Source organism: Myxine glutinosa, chromosome 8, assembly GCF_964187855.1.
Source record: "Myxine glutinosa chromosome 8, kmMyxGlut1.1, whole genome shotgun sequence".
In the NCBI taxonomy this organism is placed as follows: domain Eukaryota; kingdom Metazoa; phylum Chordata; class Myxini; order Myxiniformes; family Myxinidae; genus Myxine; species Myxine glutinosa.
In genome coordinates this window covers 9,788,165-9,813,601 of record NC_136268.1, presented here as the reverse complement: position 1 = coordinate 9,813,601, position 25,437 = coordinate 9,788,165, and the positions used below count along the sequence as shown (strand labels likewise).

The 25,437-nt window shown below is 46.8% G+C and overlaps 2 protein-coding genes across 11 annotated transcripts in view; one reads left to right on the top strand and one right to left on the bottom strand.

Annotated features, from left to right (window-relative positions):
• The window catches only part of LOC137432213 (CDP-diacylglycerol--inositol 3-phosphatidyltransferase), a 106,199-nt gene extending 93,352 nt beyond the window's left edge, over positions 1-12,847 (bottom strand). For 3 of the 6 annotated variants that reach the window (XM_068123932.2, XM_068123933.2, XM_078782927.1), the window contains exon 1: positions 12,712-12,847. In XM_068123932.2, the coding sequence (XP_067980033.1) occupies positions 12,712-12,781 (70 nt within the window). In that variant the 5' untranslated portion in view covers positions 12,782-12,847. The remainder of the gene's footprint in view (positions 1-12,711) is intronic. The other 3 variants (XM_078782928.1, XM_078782929.1, XM_078782930.1) reach the window with 3 other exon arrangements.
• The window catches only part of LOC137432215 (uncharacterized), a 92,298-nt gene continuing 79,644 nt past the window's right edge, over positions 12,784-25,437 (top strand). For 2 of the 5 annotated variants that reach the window (XM_068123941.2, XM_068123938.2), the window contains exon 1: positions 22,660-22,722. The gene's annotated coding sequence lies outside the window, so the exon portion shown is untranslated. Of the gene's footprint in view, positions 12,853-22,659; positions 22,826-25,437 lie in introns of those variants that run through there. The other 3 variants (XM_078782917.1, XM_068123940.2, XM_068123939.2) reach the window with 3 other exon arrangements.

Genomic DNA, 25,437 nt, shown 5'->3' with positions numbered 1-25,437 from the left:
GGGAGTAGGTAAATTGTGGTTGGATATTGGCATCTGTGGTGCATGGTGGAAGAATGGTGTTTGGATGGGTGCATTCGTGTCGTGGAAATGGCTGGGCGTGTGGCCTGTTAGTGTGTGTAGTTAAATGGGCACTCCGCCACTGTGAGGATGTCGGCCAGGTGAGGCCGCAGGTGGGCTCTGGGAGCCGTTAGAGTTGTGGGTGGGGCCCGAGGATCCAGAGGACGGACCCGGGTAGCCCAGTGCCAGAGAGGGCACCGAGTGGGGAGGGCGCCAGAGGGCCTTCCCCAGTTAGATAGGGTAGGGTAAGGAGCAGATAAGCTCGGAGGCAACTGCAGTGGTGGTGTGCAGGTGGGTAGACCTGCTGGGAGAGCCACACGACCCAGTCCTGAAATTGTGCAAAGGCACAGGGAGTTGAACCAGGGGAGTGAGACACCAAATTGATGAAGCACCACAGTTTGGTCAATGGGAATTTGGTTCTTAAAACCGTATAGAGTAAGATTGCCAATGGATTGGCAGGGAAAGACCCCGGGTAGTGTAAAGTGTGTTCATGTCATTTAGAAGGTAGATAGGATGGAAATCTCTTCGCACCATCTACATCCACTCACCTGGGGCGACGTAACTCCACACCATGCCATGTGTTTTTGTTATTTTTGTGCAAATGTTTGGAATGTGAGACGCATCATGACGTGGGTGTGACATTGTGCTGATGTTCCATCTCTCCCTCCTTATGAGGATTGATGATGAATTGGTGATGGCAAAATTTAGACAATGGGATTGTGACGAATTTGGTATAGGGGAAATATGGGGAAGACGTGACATTAGTGACGAATTGGTAAGGGTGTAGATTTTTGTAAATATGGGATAAGGGCAAGGGTAGAGTAGGTAACAGGGGGGGTGACGTACGGTAGGGACGAGCTTTTCTCGGCTCAGTCTCCAGACGCACCTCACTCTGCATTGCCTTCGTTGATGTGGACCCTTGTGACCTTACCCCTCACTCACCTGTCTTCTCTGTCTTCCTTCCCCGACCCATGGATCGTGCTCTCTGGGCACTGAGGGGAGCGTGTGGGGGGGGCCGCGTCGGTGTGCCCGAATCCTCGCAACCAGCTGCCTGCATCCACGCACGACTTATGGACCACAGTCTGTGGCCAAGCACCACTTATGGACCACAAGCTTTGTGGCATGGCCCCTCTGCTGGGACCGGCCACGATGGCCCAAGATCTTGCTTGCGGACCCGGTGAGGTGGCACCAAGCCCACAGGTGAACCACCCATAGTCGGCCCCTGTGGGCCATAAATATAAATGGATGCGTTGTGTGCCTTTTTATTTCCATCAAATAGGCAGCAAAACAAGAAGAACAAGTTGACAACATCTGGAAGAACAACGGCCAGTAGAGGGAGCCAAAGAGGAAGACCAGCATCAGTTTGTTTTTGTTTTTTTTATAACTATGGTGACTGTGCACTCCGGTGCGTTTTGGTGAGTGGTGCTTTATGGTGCGTCGATGCAGCGCAGGCTGTCTCTCCCCCCCCCCCCCCCCCCCAAAAGAAAAATCACAGGTCCTGGGTTAGTTTTGTAAATAATCAAAGTAACGTCACTTGTAAATAATGCTCCCCACCATTCATGTTTAGTTTTAAAACCATTCCGCAATTCGGTTATCCTGTGGGCGTGAATCTGTTAGGCAGGGTGCAATGCAGCAGAGGGACATACTTATTTGTGTTTTAAAACTGTCGCACTCGGTCAGGTTAATTTTAGAGGGAATTACACCTATGTGCCACACTAAGTTAAAGTTTTGTCGGCCCGAGGCGTGCCGTGAGGAATGAGGGTGCTGTGTTATGGTTTTTAGAACCTTCACTTTGTAAATTTAGTATTACATTTCCTGTGTACATCTCCCCTTTTAATTGGCTGTTAATCAAAATGAGTGCACCGTAGCTAGTCCATATACAAGCACGTAGGCCACCATAGAACCTCTCTGTAGTTAGTTCTTATTCTATGTTAGTTTAAGGCTCTGTTTCCCATTAATTGACACTGCATTGCACCAGATCAACTAAGGTAGAATCCCCTTTCAATTGTCCCAGAACCTCCATTGCCAACCGCATTGCCAACTGCATTCGCCCTCCATTGAACACGCGGTCAACTCGGGGAAGAAGGGTGTGGCCCCATCTCGTCATCAGAGGGAGGAGTGAACCAGCCCCGATCAACCAACCAAGGATGAGGGGTTTGGCCTGAGGGCGGAGAGAGAGCGTTCGAGGAGGTTCGCGAAAGTTCCATGGGCGTGGTTATATAACCACCCCCCACCGCAGTCCACCGGAGCCCAGTTGGGAGAGTTCAGTTGAGGAGGAGAGAGTGAGTTCTGGAGAGGAAAGCGAATGAGAATCGGCACACCCTGCGCGCGATACCAACCAGCACTCTGAAGAACAACCAGTGCGGGCACGCGAACTTCGACGTGCCGCAGTCTTCGGATCTCCCTGTCGCCCGTTCTGTGAACCAGAGTGCGAGGAGTCGGAGCTGTCACCTCCAGCCCTGCCGTTTGCATGGACCTGAACCTTCTCATCCCTCCACCCATTCCTGCCATTTCATCCTTTTGTGTACGTGAGTTTGTTTTGTGTGTCTTGTCCCTGGGGTATAAGTAAGCCTGTATAGATAAGTAGAATTGCACTGCGTCTTCTCCTTCTGTCATTATTTTCGTTTCTTTCCTCCTCCTTGGTTTCTTTGGTTTTGTTCAATAATAGTTAGTAATAAAATCCTGTTATTTCCTACCTTCGTCTTCTTCTTCCTTCACATCCGATCGTCTGTGATTTCCCCATTGAATACCTGTGGCACGATTTGGCCAACGTTTAGGATCGGGTTTAGTACTGCTAATGGTTCGAGCCACGGGCTGCTAATCCGCTCGGCAAAATAACATCTTGTCCGTGGTCTCGAGCGAGGTTGCCCACCTGCCTCGTGGGAGGGAGTGGGGCGGCTTCAGGAGTGGAGACGGCCAGTGAAAATAAAAGGGGGATTAACCCCCCTCTTGCTAAGGAGAAGAGCCGTACTCCGTTTTCGCAACAATATATATATATATATATCCACGACATCCATTTTTCCGTTCTCCAACCTATAGCTTTGTCTTTAAAAAACTCAACATTTCGGCCAGCAACCCAGCGGGCGCTGAGCCTCCAATAGCATTCATCAAGAGGATTTATTTGCGGTTTTGCGGTATAACTTGCGGTTTGAAAGACAAAGCTATAGGTTGGAGAACGGAAAAATGGATGTCGTGGATAAGGATATAATTCCCAACCGCCGTTCATTACTTGATATATATATATATATATATATATATATATATATATATATATATATATATATATATATATATATATATATATATATATATATAGATAGATATATATATATATATATATATATATAATTTAACAGAAAAATCCAGTAGTCATTGCTTTTGTGAAATACATGAAAGACAAGAACAAGCTGCAATTCATCCTCAGTCGGAAGTGGCAATTTCATTGCGTTCAGGTTGATCTGGTGAAAGTGAAACATTTTCATATCCTACACAAGAGCACAGGTCTGTGCAAGGAACCTTGTTAGCCAAACAAGAACATCTCCTTTGTGAACACTGCATTTTCTTGCATGAGCAGTGTTCCAACTCCATAACACTTGCAGGTGCAGGGGGAAGTCCCATCCAATCGACCGCTGGCTCACTACCATCAAATTTCCATCCATGATCTGTTGGAGGTGGAATGTTTGGCAAGTTCTCAAAACATCGCGTATGAATTGCTGCCTGATAGTTTGCAAGTTGGATATGTTTGTGCAATGCATCCTTGTTGGGTGGCAAACATTTCTCTTCACATCTACCGGTCTTGAACATCTGACGCCTGGCCTGGTTCACATATACACAGCCATTCTGGCCATAGAGTTCACAAGTGAACATCTACAGTCCTGTATACAGTTTCAGAAACCTCAAAAGAGGTTCCTAACTTCTCAAATGTAGCACAGTGCTCTTTCCTGGATATCAAGATCTTTGCAGACTTCACCTTCCCCATACCATACAGGGCACTGACTGAATCGCATCCAGAAAAGCAGTGAAATCCAACCAGAGCAGAGCACACCTCCTTTCCAAAGTGATGAAAGATGCTGGACGTCAACTGTACGTGTGGCCTTTCCTTTTCCAGTGTGGAAATAGAGTTTTTGCGTCAATATCCTGGCAGAATGAATCACACAACACAAATACATCTGTGTCTGGGCTGCGAATGACAACATGATCACTTGATCTGGCTGCAAATGCACTATGCAATAACAGTCTTGTGTCTGCCTCTTCTTGATTGGTGAAGAGACATTGAATGGCTACTACTTCAAGCTCAGTTTTCATTTCATTCTGACGCAGAGCATGACATTCACTGCCATGTCCAACGATGTGTTACATCATCAATGATTTCCCTTGCATTCCTTCTCCAGTATTCAAAGAGGAACTGTAAAACATTCTCTTTATTCTGGCCACATGACAATAATTTTGACCACTGTTTGGGTATCTTCTGTTCAGCAGAGAAGATTTTGTTGACATGTCCGTCTACTTCTCTCACCACATTTGATGCTGTTAGTATGGTATCCCTCAGGACCAAAGTGCACCACTTTCGACTTATCCAGTTTGGCTTGTCTCACTAGGACTGATAGTACCTGATCAGCAAGCTGGCCAAATGTTCCTGGTGGCTTCAGAACTTGAATCAATGCCATAGCATCCCATACCCATGTTGAATCAATTGGGATATCACTGATGGTAGGAGTAGGGTCTACTGCTCCCTCTAGTCTAGAAAGTGTAAGAGCTTTGCTTTGTTTGTCTTGTTGAGTGATCCGTCATAGTTTGCAAGTGGCATGGGCAAAGGATTCAGTGAATGAGTTAGCATCTCATCAATATCCAGCTTCCGCACTGTACCAAGCACCATAAGCCTGGCAAAAAGATTCTGGTCCACCTTGAGAGCGATCTCTTTACCCTTCACCTTTGATACCGCTGCCTTTCCTGTGTCCTTGAACGTCTTCAATTTCATTTTTGTGACGGGATCATGAAAGCCGATATCTGAGGCTTGGAGTCGCTTCTCACAAAACGTCTGACATGCTGCTTCTCCTTTCTTATGCGCTTGCTGGAGATCTTGCACCACAGGTGTTGATGCAACTTTCCCTGAGGTAATGTGAAAAAGCTGATCGGATTCCAGGGAAGAATCAAAGGGATTTACCATGTTGGAAATAGTATCCACAACACTTCTAACATCTTTCTCATCTCGCATTTTTCGAGATTCATCCAGGTCAATTCGAGACCGTGTAGGTGCCTTCTTACCAGCCATTTCTTCACACTGTCTGCTAATCCCAGCTCTCTCATGTTGGGTCAAAGTCCATCTTTGAGCAGCTCCTTTGTTTATGCTGAATCCAGGGAGACCTCCTTTGGTTTTGGAATCACGGTTGGCTGTCTGTTCTATCACCTGGGCACAGGCAACCTGAGAAAAGCCATATTCTTGCTGCCTCTGAGCGACGAACTTTCCTTTCTCCAACTAATCACTGATGATGTATGGATGATCATTTCTAAGGCCACACATCTCAAGCCAATATGCAGACAAATAGCGTGCATAGTTGATGCGGTCATAGGAGAAAAACCATGGCAGCATGGAGCGAACACTCGACAAGTGGAGATTGCAGTTGGCAACTCTGGTTGCTCTGAAGAACAGGAGTAACTGTTGCACTATCTCAATGGAGCTACTCCAGTACTGAAATGTCAGGTTCTGTTTGTTGTTGTTTTTCTACAAACTCTGCATACCTCTGGAGGAGAGAGCTGATTCCTTCAGACCTCACCAAGGTCTCAAAATCACTTGGAAGTGCAGATTGCAGCTCTCCTGCACGGCAAAATACGAGGTCATGCTGCTCATCTGACAGAGAGTCTGGCAGAGAGCAGAGAGCAGAGATCTGGCAGAGAGCAGATGAATGCTTGCCATCTTAATCTCTGCAAAGCCTCACAAACAATATTGTGGCTTCGCACACTGTGGTTATAGTGATGGCCATTAAGAACACCATCGATAGAACCAACTCCAACCAGCTCAGATTCAATGAGAATGTCCTGTAGTCCTGCATTAGAAAAGCGTTTCCCAATACAGGCCATAAATGTCATGGCTGTATGGAACTCGCCCATACGAAGTAGAAGCCTTTACATGAAGACTGGATTTTGCCAACAGATCTCCTGAGCTTTAACATAAATTTCCTGGTCCATAACTTCTACAATCTTCTCTAAGTCAAGTTTGTTTGCGATGTTCATGCTTTGTTGCAGAATTGTATAGACAGTGTTAAGATCAGTAAGACTTGCATCGACTACTCGGAGATATCCAATTGTTGACTTCGGTGGAATGTTATCTCCATTCAACAAGGTATTAAAACCTGTCCATCCAGGGAGGGCATCCATGCTGGTCTCGAGGAACTTACTGAGGAAGTAGGCATCAAGTCTTCGTGCATCTTCTTGGAAGTGTAAGGGATTTGCCTGTTTGATAGATGCTCCGACACCATACGGCTCCGGACCTTTCCTCTGCCCTCTGGAGTACCAGTCAATGTTTAGAGCAGGCGGCTGAAGAGATAGTCTTCTTGATCTGGCCAGAGATGGCTGTTGTCCATCTTGCTCTTCTGCAACACTCGGACAACAAAGGAGATGTTCTTGTTTGGCTAACAAGGTTCCTTGCACAGACCTGTGCTCTTGTGTAGGATGTGAAAATGGCTCACTTTCACCAGATCAACCTGAACGCAACAAAATTGACACTTCTGACTCCGAGGATGAATTGTAGCTTGTTCTTGTCTTTCGTGTATTTCACAAAAGCAATAATGACCACTGCATTTTTCTGTTAAATTGTGTATATATATGTATATATGCATGTACACATAATTTAACAGAAAAATGCAGTTGGTAGTAGTATATATATATATATATATATATATATATATATATATATATATATAACGCTTTGAGACATTAAGAGTATTTCAAAATCTCTCTCCAGCCTTGTTTTGACATTCCAGTGCCCCAAAACCTGTTAATCTTGCTTACATGCCATGGTTGCTAGGGTAACATGGCCTTGGCAACCAATTCTATGTATTTCTTTGAGTTTATATGAATGTCTCAATTTGCTCAATTTTCAGACTTGTGAACAATTGATTTTGTATTCAGGTACATATTTTAAACATATTAAGGAAGGTTTCATGTAGTCCCCATGTGGAGACTACGAAAAAGTGTTCTTTTGAGGCATGGCCCACGGTCTATATTTCCCAATTTGAGACGTCTCCACTCACTCATATACAAACAAGAAAGAGCAATCAGAGATTGCAGACCCTCACCAGGATGTTTTTTTTGTGGTTTTTAAGGCTTTTGTGTTAAAACAAACATGGCGGCTGAACCACGTGACCAATGACGTCATCGTCATTTTTGGTTTCTCCACCAATTTATCCCTAGATGACGCTCAAGAAATTTCATCCTGATCGGATGAAGTTTTGTACTTGTTGAATTATGACATCATAATGGAGGCACCTACGACATCATCATTAACATATTTTATTCCCCATGGGAGTAATTTACAATGAGCAATGGCTGAATTTTTTCAATGCAGCGCTTTTGGGGATATACAGGTGCAAAGGTTTTCGGTTTTTCTAAGATGGCACCCATACCACATGACCTATGACATCATAATTATCATTTAAAAAAATTATACAGGAGGTGGCGCACCTATGGTGAAGATTTCCTGTCAATCGAACCAACAGTTGCAGAGAAAATCATTTAGTCTGTGTGGACGAACAGACAGACAAACGGACCCAAATGCAGTACCCTCTCCTCTGGCGAGGGTAACAAGGGAATGATAAATGAAAATAAATAATGTTTTGGTATTCGGCCGGCACTCAGCTTTGCGTCCCCAAATGGCTGGTAAGGCTTGCTGGATGTTCGTCGTCTAGAAACTTCTTGATCTGGCTGGAAGCGCATAAAATGGCACGTAGTAGCGCTCCTCAACATCCCAACGTGAGGTCCTTCTCACGCTGCCGACTGCCCCAAACCTCTCTTGTTCAGTCTAGTTCCACAAGTGCACACGAGCCAAAGATGTGCCACTGCCCGCGACCAAGCCAGAACAAAGAGGAAATGCGCCTGCCTTCGACAAATGTCAGGACAAAGAGACAGAGAGAATGTGACTGCCTCCAACGAACGCCAAGACCAACAAAGCAAAAATGGCGAGACAGCTACTCTTTTATTCAGCTCTCGAATGTTTTACCGCTGACGTCACACTCTGTCCAATCAGAGGGCTACTCAATCATCCCATCGCGCCTCCACCAATCACAAAGGCTGGGGGGGTGGCCTTCTTACGAGTCTACAGGGGATGGAGTCTTAGTGGTCGTTCGGGAATGTTCAGAGGATGTCGGGATTTCTTGCCGATTGGCAAATGCTGTTTCTGTCGGACCTGGCGGTGTGGTGCGTGAATGAGTCCATTACATTGCTGTCGTCGTTTTACTGAGCCCTCGATTTCCTGGCTGATGGAATGCAATAAAACCGAAGGGAAGACCAACATGCATTTTAAGGCCATTTTCCCTACTAGAGCGGGGGTTAGCCTTGCGGTCCCCATGACAATCTTCTCCATTTTGCCCTATTTTCTGCATCTCTCCTTGTTAACCCCCTTGCCCAGTCTTCTTCCACCGTCTTTAGCCAAGTCTTTCTCGGTCTTCCCCGTCCTCTACTTCCTTCGACATTTATTTCCATCACTCTTCTCAACCAGTCACTTTCATCCTTCCTCAACACATGACCAAACCATCTCGACCTGTTCCTCTTCACAGCATCAATTACAGGCTCTATTCCCATCATCTTTCGCAATTCATCATTTGTCTTCCTCTCTCTCAGCGACACTCCGCACATCCACCGAACCATTCGCATTTCCAACCCTTTCCATTCCAGCCTTCGTTGCTGCTCTACATTCATGACCCATGTCTCGCTCCCATAAATCATAACACTTCTCCCACATGCAGCATACACCTTTCCCTTCAGCTTCAACGACACTCCCCTCCTCATCAGCATGCCACTCAGTTCCCGAAACTTCTTCCATGCACATCTCACTCTAGCAACCGTTGCCGAATCTGATCCACCTTCTCCATTCAGCATGTCTCCGAGATGGCAAAATGTTTTCACACCTTCCAGCTTCACGCCGTCTCCAAGATCCAACTCAACATTTCCTCCATCTGCAGCTCCCTCTGTGCACACCTTACATTTGAATGTAGCTGCCACACTGGTTAATGACCCTCTCAGACCACTACATTTTTGATGAACCCACTCGGCGCACATTGTACATTGAATGGAGTTCACTCCGACACCCTTCCTGCACACAGCACATGGCCACTTCCCAGTTCTTTCCACCTCACCACATGCTTTACCACTTGCCATCACCTTCGTCTTTCCTATATTCACCTTCAGACCTTTTGTCTCCATACTTTCCTTCCACTTGTTCATCTTTTCCTTCAGTCCATCCATACTTTCCGCAATCAACACCAGATCATCTGCATACAACAACTCCCACGGTAAACCCTCCTTTACGGTCTGAGCCAGCACCTCCATCACAGCTACAAATAGTAGTGGACTTAGTACCGACCCCTGATGCACTCCCACCTTCACCTCAAACTCACCACTGTTCCCGTCCTTCGTCCTTACAGCTGTGCGCGCTCTTTTGTACATTGCCATCACAACTCTGATCAACCATTCCTCCACGTCTAACTTCCTCAATGCCCATGTCAATACTTCGCGTGGAACCCTATCGAATGCTTTCTCCAGATCAACAAACCCAAGAAACAACTTCTTCCTCTTCTCCATCTACTTCTCCTGCAACTGCCTCACAATAAAGAGAGTGTCTGTCGTTCCTCTTTCTGGCATAACTCCAAACTGCATTTCGTCGATCTTCACCTTCTTCCTTACACTCCTCTCCAACACCCTTTCCAATACCTTCATTCCATGCTCCAATAACTTTATCGCTCAGTACGAGCCACACTCCAGAGGGTCACCTTTCTCCTTGTATAGAGGGATGAGGGTACTCAGTTCCCAATCCACTGGAATGCGGCCTTCTTTCACCACCAGATTACAGATCTCTGTCATTCTCTTCACACCCCAACTTCCTGCTGCCTTCAACACATCTCCCACAACTCCCGTCGGCCCTCCCGCTTTTCTCCTCTTCATTGCTTTTATCGCTTCAACTTCCTTCTCAGTTATCTTCTCTGCCGGTCCTAAAACTGGGTTACTCTCGATGTTGCCATCCCATTCATTCTCTCTATTCAACAGCATTTCCATATATCTTTTCCATCTTCCATTAATTCCATCTGGGTCCGCAACGATTTGTCCCACTTCATCCTTCAAGCAACTCACCCCCATCACATCACACCTCTCTTTCGCTATCTGGTTTGCAATCCTGAATACTGCTCTCTGACCCTCTTCTGAATCTAAGCGTTCTCCGAACATTTTCCTACATATCTCCTGCGCCTTTGCTACCTCTTTCTTTGCCGCCTTATAACTTTCATGCTCTGCTTTTTCTGCTCCCGTACCCTTCGCCTTCTGCCACTCCTTGAACTTCTTCCTCTTCTCGTCAATCCTCTTTCCAACTTCATCATCCCACCACCATGTTTCCGAGTGCCTCGGTGGTCCTTTTGTCCATCCACATACCTCACCAACGGCTCCCAACAGACTATCTTTCATTGACATCCAACCACTTTCAAGCTCAACCACATCATCCTCGACCCTACTCAGCCTCTCTTTTCATGCCTCCCTTCCTGTCACCTCTTTCAACCTCCACACCTTCATTCTCGGTTGGTACATTCACCCGCCGAGCTCTCTCGCACCTTTCACCCTTATGTCGCAGACAACTAAGTGGTGCTGTGAAACAGCCTCCTCCCCCGGGATCACCTTTGTGTCCCGGAGGTGCCCCCTATCTCGCCTACGCACCATCAGGTAGTCAACAGTTGTCGTCGACCCACCTGACGTGTATGTAACAAGCGTATTATCCTCTTTCTGGAACTGAGTATTACAAATCAACAAATCAGCTCCATCAGCAAACTCCAAAATCCTTTCACCTTCTCCATTTCTCACACCATATCCGTAACCCCCATGAACTCCCTCAAAACCGTCCATACTCCTTCCCACATGTCCATTTAGGTCTCCTCCTACCACAACAATTTCCTCATCTTTCACGTTTTCCATCAGCTTCTCTATCGCACACCAGAACTTGTGCTTTTCTTCAACGCTCCGACCAACCTGCGGAGCATATCCCGAGATGACGTTCACAAAGAGCTTTCCAATCATCATTTTCACCATCATCAACCTATCACTCACTCTGGTCACACTCACCACACTGTCTACAAACTCCTCAGAAAACAGGACACCAACACCATTCACGTGCTCCGGGCACCCTTGCCACACAAACTTGTATTTCTGTCCCTGCCTACCCTTCACCATTTTCACACCACTTCCCTTCCATCTCGTCTCTTGCACACAACATATGTCCACTCTTCTTCTGACCAATACTTCCACCACTTCTCCTGATCTCCCTGTCATTGTTCCTACATTCCATGTCCCAAACCTCAGACACCGATCTCCACTTCGGGCTGTACCCTGCCCATATGTAGTTGTAATTGTCATGGTTCTCTTTTTGAGGCAATGTTTTTATGGCCGGGTGCCCTTCCTGACGCCAACCCTCTTCGTCGCCTCTGACGACACGCAGGGATACGGTGTACCTATTCTAACCAGGGTACACACCGTACAACCGAAGGGAAGACCACAGGAGGCAAATTACACACTGGGTAATTAATTGTCAAGCACTACAATTAATTCGTACAAAGCCATGCCCCTTATGCCAACATGTAAACACTCTTACCCAGACAGACGGCCGACTTGCGTACATCGAGATGGCTTCGCGGCCTATGCCATGCTAATCTACAAATTCTGAACGTTCTGAAGGTATTTCATGCCTTCCCCCACAAATGTAACAATATATATTTCTTATGTCTAATTAAATCAGGAAAACACGATTATTCTGCTTTGATTTTGCATGAAGGAGTCTTTTTGAATGTAAAATTTCAATTATTGAAATTTTCAATTATTTTCAATTTTTGAATTTGAAATGTAAAATTGTAAAATTAGCTCTTACACGAGCCTCGATCTTGTATACAAAAAAAAAAAATTACCAAAATTTCCCTCCATGGGAGGAGGACATCCCCGTCCCAGACCCAGCCCACTTGGCTCCCTCACACCACAGACCACTTCTTTCTGACCTCTTCTTCTTCTTCTTCTCTCAATGACGGCAACAATGCGATATTCACATTCCACAATATATTAGATATACACATCAAAAAACAAGACGATGAAGTACGAGCATCTGAGGTTCAAAATAAAGATCTATATATACACTGTATATATATATATGTATATATGAATGAAATATCGTCCCAAGTTGGGAAGTTTAGCCTTAGGAACAGAGACAAAGCGTGAAGAGTACACGAAGACGTTTCGAACGAGGCCTACATCACATGATTTCGAGGAACAAGGATTGTTTGCATCTCATGTGCTTCGGTTCTCTGGGAGCCACGTGGGGCTCGAGCTGAAACAAACCACCTTTTGCTAAACAAATCGCGTATCACATCAAATTCAAAGTATCGTCACGTAGAAGCTTCTCGCACCGAGCCTTACCGATCAGATTGGGAATGAAAAGAAACACGTTCGGCGTGCGCCTCACCATGGTGTTCCTTTGGCACGCCATTGAAATCACCGGCTCGGCCTCGGTCCGACCCGTTTGCTTCTTAATACGGAAATGACATCACTTCGGAAAGGGTGAGATACAGGACTCCCTCCTCCATATGACGGATTAATTATCTATGTGAAGCTTTTATATCGTGACTGAAAATGGCGTTTCGCGGCTTCTCTAATGGACTAATGGATACGGCGAGACTCCCAAGCTGCCGATTGTTGGTTCGAATCCCGGAATCTAGGCTGAATATTTTTTTTCCCACTTATTTTTTCAAGTCTTTTATATCGTCTAGAATGACAAGCAAATGCATTTTGTTCGTATTTAAAACGTAATCAAACTAAAATACGCCATTTGTGTCTCTCTCATGATTTTTTGACGCCAATACATTCCGCCGTTGCTTATCCAATCTCAACCAAACTTGACAGGATGATGAAGGGTTACAGCGTTACACAATGAAGGTTGTAGCGCATTCATTTGCCTCCCCCGCCCTCCCGAAGGGGGTTTTGAGCGAAGATCTACTGTACTCTATATAACCCACAACTGTTTTGTGAAAAACATGGCCCTTTCTGGCGCTTCCGTGGTATTTCTCGTGGCCAACTTTGGAAACTCACTCCTACTGTTTCATACGAAATTTAAAAGGAGAGGCTCGGGTTGTGCTCCTTTACCAAGCAGCTAGCTAGCGCTTGCCAAGCCAGCCGTTCCTTAGCAGTTTTGAATGGAGTGCTTTCTCGAATGCTTAAACCACTTGGCGATCTCTTCACAAGAAACTTAGTAAATTAATACACTGAAGTGTGGTGCTGCGCACACACAACTTGCTTGCCAAAGAGGTAGGCCACAACGCGTTTGTTAAAACAAAAGAGTCTTTATTTCGAAAGCTCGAACTGCAGCACTGAGCGGGCTCGAGCTTAGAGCCCGCATATATGTGCCGAGGCCACGCCTAGTCCCCGGGCGTGGCCGGTCGGTCGAAGGGCGGGGCATGTGCCATCGGTCCCCACCTGGGCGCTCGCGCCACCCACTGGTGCGCGGAATTATTGCCCCTTGTGCCCGCCACACGTGCCCCCCCCCCCCCCCCCCCAGAATTCCTGCGCACCTGAAGGGTGAGTTTGCGGGGAAGCCGGATGACCCGGCCGAAACGCCCCCTGGCGATGGGTGCGGGGCTGGGGGGTAGCGGGGCTGAGGTGTGCCGGGGGTCCGACCGCCGGGGGGCGGCCTCGACGCGGAGGCAGCGCTGCCGGCGGGGGGTGGTCCGGATCGAGGTGGGCCGGCTTGAGGCGGTCCACGGAAATGCGATCCGGCTTCCCCGCAAACTCACCCTTCAGGTGCGCGGGAATTATGGGGGGGCGCGTGTGGCGGGCACAAAGGGCAATAATTCCACGCACCAGTGGGTGGCGCGAGCGCCCAGGCGGGGACCGATGGCACATGCCCCGCCCTTCAACCGACCGGCCACGCCCGGGGACTAGGCGTGGCCTCGGCACATATATGCGGGCTCTAAGCTCGAGCCCGCCCAGTGCTGCACAATCTGCGCGGAGCCATCTGGATCCGAACCCCGCAGTTGCCCGGCCACAGGTTCCACGTAGGTGTACCCGCTCCATTTCAGCGCCTCGAGCACACTGTGCATCCTTGTGAGGTTCTGGTTCACCCAGACGTAGACCGGCATGGCGACACCAAACGCGTCTCGAACCTGCACGGACTCGGGTAACAAGGCCTCGATGGATGGCACGTCCCGGCGTATGCGGACTCGGACCTGCTCCGCTCGCAGCTTGGTACGCCACCTGAGCAACAGCCCTTCCTGCTTTTCCACGCAGTTCTCTCCATGGTCCTGTGATGCAGGTGGACCGTAAGCACAGAAGTTCCGGCACTGGAGGTCACTTAACAGGACCAGGAGCAGACTCATGTTCTCGCTGGGCTGTGGAAGGGGATGCAAGAGAAGAACGATGTCAAAAGAAGAGATCACAGAAGCCATTGGGATCACAAGGGATATGCACCACGACCATGAAGCACCACGATCATCTGATGGATCATGGATCCCTTCGCTGAGGCTTGGACAATGAACAATGGTTGCATTGCTATGGCCAGGGCGCGGGGTTCCCTTATTTTGGAACCGGCCAGCGCGAGGCGTACCTGTAGAGGTAGCTGGCATAGGAAAAGCGCCCGGAATAAGAAATCCGGGGCTTGGTCACCCAGCAGCGACAGCATAAAATCCATCCACACGGATGGTCGTGTGTCGCCGAGTTCGGGAAGGTCCAGGAGGCAGTCGGCCCGTTCGATCTCCGTGAGGCCGAACGTGGCGATGAGGAGACGTTTGAGCGCCTCGTACTTGTGGTCGACCGGCGGGTGCCGCAGGATGGACACGACTCGGGCGGCAGTGCCGGGCCCGAGGGCGGTGACCACGTGGTAGTAACGGGTCTCGTCCGCCGTTATGCCTCGAAGCTGAAATTGCGCTTCGGCCTGCACGAACCACACGTCGGCCTGTGCTTCCCAAAACTCTGGCAGTTTTACTGCGACGGCGTTGGTGGCCATGGCGCGTTCGGTGGTCAGCAACGGCTGAACCAATCGGGGTCACCAGTGAAGTGTGGTGTTGCGCACACACAACTTGCTTGCCAAAGAGGTAGGCCACAACGCGTTTGTTAAAACAAAAGAGGCTTTATTTTGAAAGCTCGAACTGCAGCACTGGGCGGGCTCGAGCTTAGAGCCCGCATATATGTGCCGAGGCCATGCCTAGTCCCCGGGCGTGGCCGGTCGGTCGAAGGGCGGGGCATGTGCCATCGGTCCCCGCCTGGGCGCTCGCGCCACCCACTGGTGCGCGGAATTATTGCCCCTTGTGCCTGCCACAACACACTCAATGTTCTTGAGACCCGACCATAGATCTACTGTAATCTACATACCCCAAAGAGGAATGACCCTTCCTGCCCCTCCCGGAGTCTGCGGGTGTACAAGTTATTCTTAAATCTGATTTTCAGCGTCATTATGAGTATTGTATCACATCAAATTGCTTATTGTATGGAAATCGAGGGAGGAGGCGCAAAACGCCCCTTCATTTTTTTTTTATTCCTCCGACGATAAATGTCGCCCGAGGCCTTATGTTTTCAGGTTGCACCGGACGTGCAACCTGAAAACATAAGGCCGTCCGTACGAGCTAAACGTCCGTACGGGCTAAACCTCGTTTTTCTCAGCAACCACATGTCCGATTGAGACGAAACTTTCAGTGTAGGAGTGACACCCATGCAGAATGTTTTTACATGATGGTGGCGTCATAGGTCACGTGCTATGGCAGCCATCTTGGATTAAACGCGAATAATAATAAAAAATATTTCTCAGAAACTGCTGAATGGAAAAATTTTAAACTTGGAACATTGTCAAGAACTCGCAATGGGGAACAAAATCTTGATAATGATGACATCATAGGTGAAGTGGTATACCAGCCAAAAATGTTTTCATCGAATTCCTTATCCTAAAAATCTAAAATTGCATGCACATGATCTATGACCCATTTGTATTGAAATATTAAATTTATGACATCATAGGTCACATGGTTTGGCAGCCATATTGGATGGAGGGAAAATATTATATAATTATATCTGAAACCGCTCACCCAATCGCTGCAAAATTTTACAAATACCATCTAACACCACTGTTGCATATAGTTTGAAAATTATGATGTCATAGATCACGTGGTTTGGCAGCCAAATTGGATGGAAAATCAAACCTTATCCGATCAACATGAAACTTCACAAACGTGATCCCCTACCCATACATATGCAGAGTGATGGCATCTACCCGTTGTGGGACTATGCGAAGGCATATTGGCGACACAGCCGCATTGTTCTAGTTAGGATCGTTTCTCTGTGTGCAACTTTAACGTGAGGACTGCAAATTTGTTTCTCGGCTTCAACTGGACGAAATCGGCTGCAAATTTCAGCAGTAAATGCTTTGTATGTTGAGGTAATATGTTACAAATTTCAGCAACGTCCGTTTATGCATTCTTGAGTTTTATTTAGAAAACCTTCGAATTCTCATTGGTGTCTGTCCTTCCGTCCGTCCGCCCAAAATGTGTTAGGCGCTCATATCTCAAGGACTATACGTTGAAACTAGCTGAAACTTGGAATATACATTGGTCGAGTTCATGGATTTCAAAACAAATTCCACCTAAGTGCTGCAATTTTTGCTTTAAAATTAAATATATATAAATATATATCGATAAATAAATACATGTTGTCACGTTCCCGGGGTGAACACCCTGGGGACGGATTAGCCGATCGAGCTTTACACTCTGAGGCGCTCAATTCAACTATTGCGGAATTGATACGCGCGGGGGGGGGGGGGGGGGGATGAGGCAGCGAAGGGTAGCGAAGCTCTTACCTTCACGGATCCCACGAGACGTCTTCGAACCTGGATAATCAACTCAAACCCGACACGGAATTATAATGCAAGAATACCGGCTTTATCTATCTATAATTCCAGTAATCTCTGTCTGTACGTTTGTACGTTTGTACGTTTGTACGTTTGTCTGTTTGTCTGTGACCGCTGTTTCTCGACAACTACCGGTCCGATATACTTGAAACTTGCCAGGTATATTGCTGGGGACCCGAGGATGTGCCTTTTCAAGGTTTGAAATTAATCGGACAAGTACTTACCGAGCTATGGCGATTTAGCCGTTCGCCGTTCGCCGTTCGCTTTGCCGTTGCGAATGGACCAAACCATTCATGTAAATAGAGGGGGGGGGGGGGGGGGGTTCTGTGGTCGTTCGCTTTGGCTTTGCGAATGGACCAAACCATTCATGTAAATAGAGGGGGGGGTTCTGTGGTCGTTCGCTTTGGCTTTACGAATGGACCAAACCATTCATGTAAATAGAGGGGGGGGGGTTCTGTGGTCGTTGCGAATGGACCAAACCATTCACATCGAATCATCGAATCACATCGAATGGACCAAACCGTTCGCTTTGGACCAAACCATTGCATGTAAATAGAGGGGGGGGTTCTGTGGTCGTTGCGAATGGACCAAACCATTCATGTTTTTTTTTTTTCTTTTTTTGGCAAGGAACGGGCACCCACGTACGGGCACGTCCTAGCTTATATATAGTACGGGCATGCCCTAGTTGAAAGAAATGCCGATAACAAAAGAATGCACGATAAAAGTAATATCCTAATTGGAGCGCCCTCACACAGACTCGTATACAACACAAGTTGATGATAAAAGCAAGAAAGTAAAAATGTAGTGTACTCAGCTTCGAGCGGCTCGAGAACCCCGTCGGGAATCGTCACAGCCCCCACGTCCTTGCGCGGAAAAACACGCCTTGTGTGCAGTTCGTGTGCGGGAAAACAGACCATAACGCGCCGTTCGTTCACTCCAGCCACACTCGTCCTTGCCATCTGCTTCACACAGCACCAACGTCTCTCCAGTTCACTCGGCACGGCCCTCAGCCGTCACAAAGCTACTGGCCAAGAGAACCAGAGTCCACAAGCCGCGACTAGAGTCCCTTTATACAAGGGACTCCAGCCGCGACCGCCCCTCCTCATGATCGATCGTTGAAACCCAAAGCCAGGGATATAAAATGCCGACTCCAATGTCCCTGGCAGAAGAGGAGTGAGAGAGTTTGTTGAAGAGTTTGTTGAAGAGAGTGAGGGAGTTTGTTGCAGAGGCAGGAGAAAAGAGGAATGAAAGAGTGAAGGTGAGCAGAGAGTCTTGATTTTGGCAGTTTCACCAGAAGAGGGTTGCTGGCAGATCTTGTGCGACCTGTAGGAATACTTGGGGGACAGAGCACAGACAGGGACGGGGGGGAGGGGGCTAGGTGAGAAAGGAGTCGGTAGAAGACAGAAAGACCACCAACCTGCCTGCGGTGAGCGGTGAACCTCAGAGTTAGCTTCATCGCGGGAGATTCCAATGATTCTGAAAGTTTTCTTTTCAACAGCATGAAGCCGAGCTAGGTGTGAGGCAGGAGCACCAGCCCAGAGGGGACAGCAGTATTCCATTAAGCTGTGGATGAAAGCCTTGTATGTGGTGAGGAGCTCAGGTGTGCCAAGGAAGGACTTCGCACGACGGAGGGTGCCCAGTCGGCGACTGGCATTGGAGGCCAGCTTGGAAATGTCGTTTTCCCAGGAAAGATCATGGCAGATTGTGAGACCCAAGAGCTTGAGTGACAGAACTTCTTGGAGAGGATTGTTAAAAAAGTAGATGGGGGGGTTGTCCAGTCGGTCTTTTCAGAGAGACATAGTAAGAGTGTGAGATTTGTCAGCATTGAAAGACATGTTCCACTTGTTTAACCAGTCTGTGATTTTGTCCAGGTCTGCAGAGAGTCAGGAGGCTGCAGACTGCCAATCTGAGGGATGAGGTATGGAGCGGCAGAGAGTGGAGTCATCAGCAAAGAGAGGATTTTCCAGAGAGTCGGAGAGATCATTGATGAAGACCAGAAAAAGCACAGGGCCCAGAACACTGCCTTGGGAAACTCCAGCCTGAACAGCAAAGGGAGATAAGAGAAATCCATTCAGAGCCACACGTTGACTATGACTAGACAGGAAGTCCACAAGCCATGCGTGGAGATTTACATAAATACCATAAGAGGAGAGTTTGGTGAGCAGAGCGGGGTGCCAGACCGTATCGAAGGCACGTGGTATGTCAAGGGAGACAGCTCTAATTTCCTGTTTGACATTGAGGACCTCCATCCATTGTTGCAGCATGTCCAACATCCATTGTTGGAGCAGAAGCACCATGTCCAGAGTAGGGTGACCTGGTCTGAATCCAAATTGATGATCAGAGATCAAGCCATTGGAGAAGAGGAAGGATTTGATATCTGAAGCAATGATGGAGTCCATGACTTTGCTGATAATTGGGAGCGGGCTGATTGGTCTGTAGTTGCAAGGATCTGTTTTTGCACCTTTTTTGTGTAAAACGGTAATTTTGGCTGATTTCCATGCACATGGCAGATGACCTTCAAAAGAGAGGGTGAAGGGAACAGAGAGAGGGTGTGAAAGAGCGGCAGAGCAGGATTTTAGGACCTGTGGGCGGATGCCATCTGGTCCAGTTGCAGAATCAGAGTCAGGGATTGACAAAAACTTCTCCACCTTATCAGGAGGGAAGGACACAGAGTCCAGGAGCAGCTGGGTACGACTGGGTATGGTGGGTACAGAGAGGGATGGGTTTGGGACACAAGATTTAGAGGCAAACACAGAGTTGAGGCATTCAGCTTTTTCACGTGCATTGTCAGCTGTGTGGCTGCCCGGTGTGTACCCCGGTTTAGAATAGGTGCACCGTATCCCTGCGCATCGTAAGAGGCGACTAAGGGTTGGCACCAGGAAGGGCATCCGGCCATAAAAACATTGCCTCAAACAGGGAACCATGATTGTCATGGGGCCCGCAAGGCTAACCCCTGCTCTGGCGGGGAAAATGGCCTTGAAACGATCATTCAATCATTGTCAGCTGTGTGGCTGTTTGAGGTAAGGGAGGGGATCGATGGGAAACAAACACCAGAAACAGATTTGATAAGACGCCAACAGGATTTGGAAGAGGAAGACAGGTTTGAGAGATCACTCTTGCGAGAAGAGAGATCATGCTTCCTGGCTCTCCTGAGGGTGGACACACACTTATTCCGGGCTTTGTGAAAGGAAATGAGATTGCCTTCCTTGGATTTGCTTTCCAGGAGGTGAAGGCAAGTTGTTTCAGGGCAACTGCCTCATCACAAGATTCCGTGTACCATGGATGGGAGGAAGGGTATGACAACTGAAGACGAGATGGGACAAATCTGTGCATGAGAGAGAGCAGTTTACTTTGGAAGAATTCCCAGGATGAGTTGATGTCAGAGGCAGTAGAGATTGGAGACCAGGATAAAGCATCAAACTCCCAAGATGGGGATTGTTGGTTTGAATCCTGTCTGGGTTGAATATTTTGTTCCCCTTATTTTTTTGGGTCCCTCCATGTCCCTCCAGGTCTTTAAAACAGCTGTTCACCACCATCTCTTATGTTCCCCCATCCAAAACCTTCATCTTTTCTACCCCCGCTAATTTCACCCCAAATCCACTTTTTTGAAATACCAACTTCTGTCCTGGAAGTCCTTGGTGTCCTTGTGTTTTATACTTCTCCCACCCCCCCCCCCCCCCTTCCCATGCCTCCTCCCCCCAAGCCCTCTTCCTCCCACACATCTCCCGATGTCCCTGCTCTCAGATGTTGTGTTTGTGTGCTTCCCCTTCTCTCCCCATCTTGTCTACCGCTCCCTCTTTTCATATATTTTGTTTGTCTGTTTGATTTGTTTGTGTGATAAATGTTAGCTCTTCCACGAGCCTCGATTCTGTATACAAAAAAAAAAAAAAATAATAATAATAATAAATAAAAAAAGTCCTTTATGTCGTCTTGAATAAGGTGGTGCCCATCCCATCTCCAGGCCAAGTCAGGGCACCAAATTGAAATTTGTTCAGGATGCTGGTGACAACTTGCCCACTCTTTGTCAAAACAATTTAGGGTTGTACAATGAACAAATGTATTTTGTTTGTATATAAAATGTATCTTGTGTTGGGCGAGTGGCTCGGGTGCCGGCTTAGGATCCTACGATCCTGGGTTCGAATCTTGGTCGATCACTGAATTAACGCCAGGGGGGTTGACTCAGCCTGTCATGGGCGAGCGGCTAGGGTGCCGGCTTAGGATCCTACGATCCTGGGTTCGAATCTCGGTCGATCGCTGAATTAACGCCAGGGGGGTTGACTCAGCCTGTCATGGGCGAGCGGCTAGGGTGCCGGCTTAGGATATCCAAGGATCCTGGGTTCGAATCCCGGTCGATCGCTGAATTAACGCCAGGGGGGTTGACTCAGCCTGTCATACCTTCCGAGGTCGGCTAATTGAGTACCAGTTCACTGGTAATTCCCTGCTTGTCGTTAAAGGCGGCAAAAAGGGTTGGCGTCAGGAAGGGCATCCGGCCGTAAAACATTGCTTCAAAAAGGGGACCGAAAAACGACAGCAACCGGGTCCCGAAACAACGACAACAACGACAACGGTTCCCGAAAAAGGCCAACCCCTGCTTTGTGGGGAAAAATGGCCTCTAAAGGTGGTTATTTTTTTTAAAATATATATATATAATGTATCTTGTGAAAAATGCCAGGGGCATAGCAAAGGCCACTTTACATCAGGGTATAATGTGGCAAAGTAAAGAAAAGAAGGGACATTCCATATCTTGTAGAAAATGCCAAACAATAGAAAATAAGGGACATTCAAAAAAATCTTGCGTGCATGCTGGACTACCCTTGTGTTCTTAGGAGGAACCAAGTAATGCTCTAGAAAAGTTTATATAAAGGGGCGACCTACATATATAGGTTTAACCTCGTCAGTACCGGTACGTCAAGTTTTTTGAACAGTGAATCAAATTGGCGCATGTGAACGATGTGAGCAACCGGAAGAGTTAGAAAACTTTTTATGCAATGTCATCGTATGGCCATGGAACATCGAGATGAGAACTCTTTTGGGCAACTAGTGAATCTGGGGTGTATAACGTGTTCCATTACCAGTCAGCTTGCGATCGATTACCATTTACCAAGCTAGGCGTCCCGTATCAATAGGTGAGGGCGAGACTACCGGAAGTAAGCTGTAACACGTGCCCTTTTGTGGTTTGTTTTCAACGTATCCAATCACGTGACTGTTGTCGCGAAGGGTGCACTAACCGGAAGTTACGTAGTTCCGCGGGCGCCTATGGTTTCGTTGGATTGCTTCCTCGCATGCCTGAGCCACTCGACGAACCTCGACTCTACAAAGCCATCATTAAATTTGTGAAAGAAACTGCGAGGAAAGTGTAAAATGTCGGAGACCTGTTGGTTCCCTACCTTCCGACAAATTTTTATAAATCGTGGCATATCTAGAGTCCCATGACTCTGAAGCCGCCATTATCTTCAAAGAAGAAGAGGAAGACGGGAAACACCGACGTCATGTTTGCTTCCGGTTTAACCATTGCTGTTTCGTGGTTGGATTGGAAGGACGTGGTACAGTAAATACATTTTGGGTTTTTGACGTAGTTGAAGGTATATTGGACCTTTGCGTTTTGGTGGTTGACAATTACTACTTGTCGAAGTATAGAATACGTCAGTAAGTTTATTAATTTTCGGTGAAAGTTTTTCTTCTCTTCAGAAATCTCGATTGTTAATGTTATTGTTATACTTATACTTATAGTTATAGCCTATTGTATTGATTCATGTCGTTTTTGGACAGGGAGATCACTGCCATTCTCCCATAACTCCATAACCCCACACTTTTGTTTATTTCGTGCCCACGTAAGGTGCTTAATCCTACAGTACGAGTATGGTGCGCTTACCTTTGAGCTGTATACAGTATAGTATAGTGTGGGTTCGATTCCCGACCTAACTTTGAACTGCCGCTTGGTGCTTCGCAGACACAGTTGTACCACAACGTGCGTTCGCCCCTGTACGAAACGTTAAGTCGGGTGTCCCGTTTACTAGTACTTGTTGATAGACATTATTGGCGAATAGTAGGCGAGTTATCGCTGGCTCGCCTTCAGTCAAACGTCAGTGAAAGTTCGTGAAAGACTCGAGACAAAACGTTCCCCATCCGAGCCCACTCGGTGGGGAAATATTGGGGCCGTTACAGAAGTCGTAGTACCAGTAGGTTAGTACCAGTAGACTAGTAGTAGTAGACTAGTACCAGTAGGTTAGTACCAGTAGGTTAGTACCAGTAGGTTAGTACCAGTAGGTTAGTACCAGTAGACTAATACCAGTGGACTAGTACCAGTAGACTAGTACCAGTAGACTAGTACCAGTAGACTAGTACCAGTAGACTAGTACCAGTAGACTAGTGTCAGTAGACTAGTATTAGTAGACTAGTGTCAGTCTTGTACCAGTAGTACCAGTCGACTAGTACCAGTAGACTAGTATCGGTAGACTAGTACCCGTAGACTCGAACCAGTAGACTAGTACCAGTAGACTAGTACCAGTAGACTAGTATCAGGTGATTAGTACCAGTAGACTAGTACCAGTAGACTAGTATCAGAAGACTCGTACCAGTAGACTAGTATCAGTAGACTAATACCAGTAGACTAGTATCAGTAGACTAATACCAGTAGACTAGTATCAGTAGACTCGAACCAGTAGACTAGTACTAGTAGACTAGTATCAGGTGATTAGTACCAGTAGACTAGTATCAGTAGACTAGTATCAGTAGACTAGTATCAGTAGACTAGTATCAGTAGACTAGTATCAGTAGACTAGTATCAGTAGACTAGTATCAGTAGACTAGTGTCAGTAGACTAGTGTCAGTAGACCAGTATTAGTAGACTAATACCAGTAGACTAGTACCAGTAGACTAGTACCAGTAGACTAGTATTAGTAGACTAGTGTCAGTAGACTAATATCAGTAGACTAGTATCAGTAGACTAGTATCAGTAGACTAGTATTAGTAGACTAGTGTCAGTAGACTAATATCAGTCGACTAGTATCAGTAGACTAGTATCAGTAGACTAGTATTAGTAGACTAGTATTAGTAGACTAGTGTCAGTAGACTAATACCAGTAGACTAGTATCAGTAGACTAGTATCAGTAGACTAGTATCAGTAGACTAGTATCAGTAGACTAGTATTAGTAGACTAGTGTCAGTAGACTAATACCAGTAGACTAGTATCAGTAGACTAGTATCAGTAGACTAGTATCAGTAGACTAGTATTAGTAGACTGGTGTCAGTAGACTAATACCAGTAGACTAGTACCAGTAGACTAGTACCAGTAGACTAGTATCAGTAGACTAGTATTAGTAGACTAGTGTCAGTAGACTTGTATCAGTAGACTAGTATCAGTAGACTAGTATCAGTAGACTAGTATCAGTAGACTAGTATCAGTAGGCTAGTATCAGTAGGCTAGTGTCAGTAGACTAATACCAGTAGACTAGTACCAGTAGACTAGTATCATTAGACTAGTATCAGTAGACTAGTATTAGTAGACTAGTGTCAGTAGACTAATATCAGTAGACTAGTACCAGTAGACTAGTACCAGTAGACTAGTATCAGTAGACTAGTATCAGTAGACTAGTGTCAGTAGACTAGTATTTGTAGACTAGTGTCAGTGTCAGTCTTGTACCAGTAGTACCAGTAGTACCAGTAGACTAGTACCAGTAGACTAGTACCAGTAGACTAGTATCAGTAGACTAGTGTCAGTAGACTAGTATTTGTAGACTAGTGTCAGTGTCAGTCTTGTACCAGTAGTACCAGTAGACTAGTACCAGTAGACTAGTACCAGTAGACTAGTATCAGTAGACTAGTGTCAGTAGACTAGTATTACTAGACTAGTGTCAGTAATCTAATACTAGTAATCTAATACCAGTAGACTAATACCAGTAGACTAGTATCAGTAGACTAATACCAGTAGACTAGTATCAGTAGACTAATACCAGTAGACTAGTACCAGTAGACTAGTACCAGTAGACTAGTACCAGTAGACTAGTACCAGTAGACTTGTTCCAATGGACTGGTACCAGTAGACTCCTTGAGGTAGTAGAGATCTGCTTCTGGTGTTTTAAACGATTTCGTGTAAATGGTGAAAGGATTTTGTGCACCTTGCTTAACCTGTGCCACCCTTTTAGTACCGGTATCCATTTGGTACATTTGTTGATAAACTAGGAAATAATCACGTCCACCGGGCATTTGTAAGGGCATTCGTTTCCAATAGGAATTAGTTTCGCCAGGTGTGCCCATGA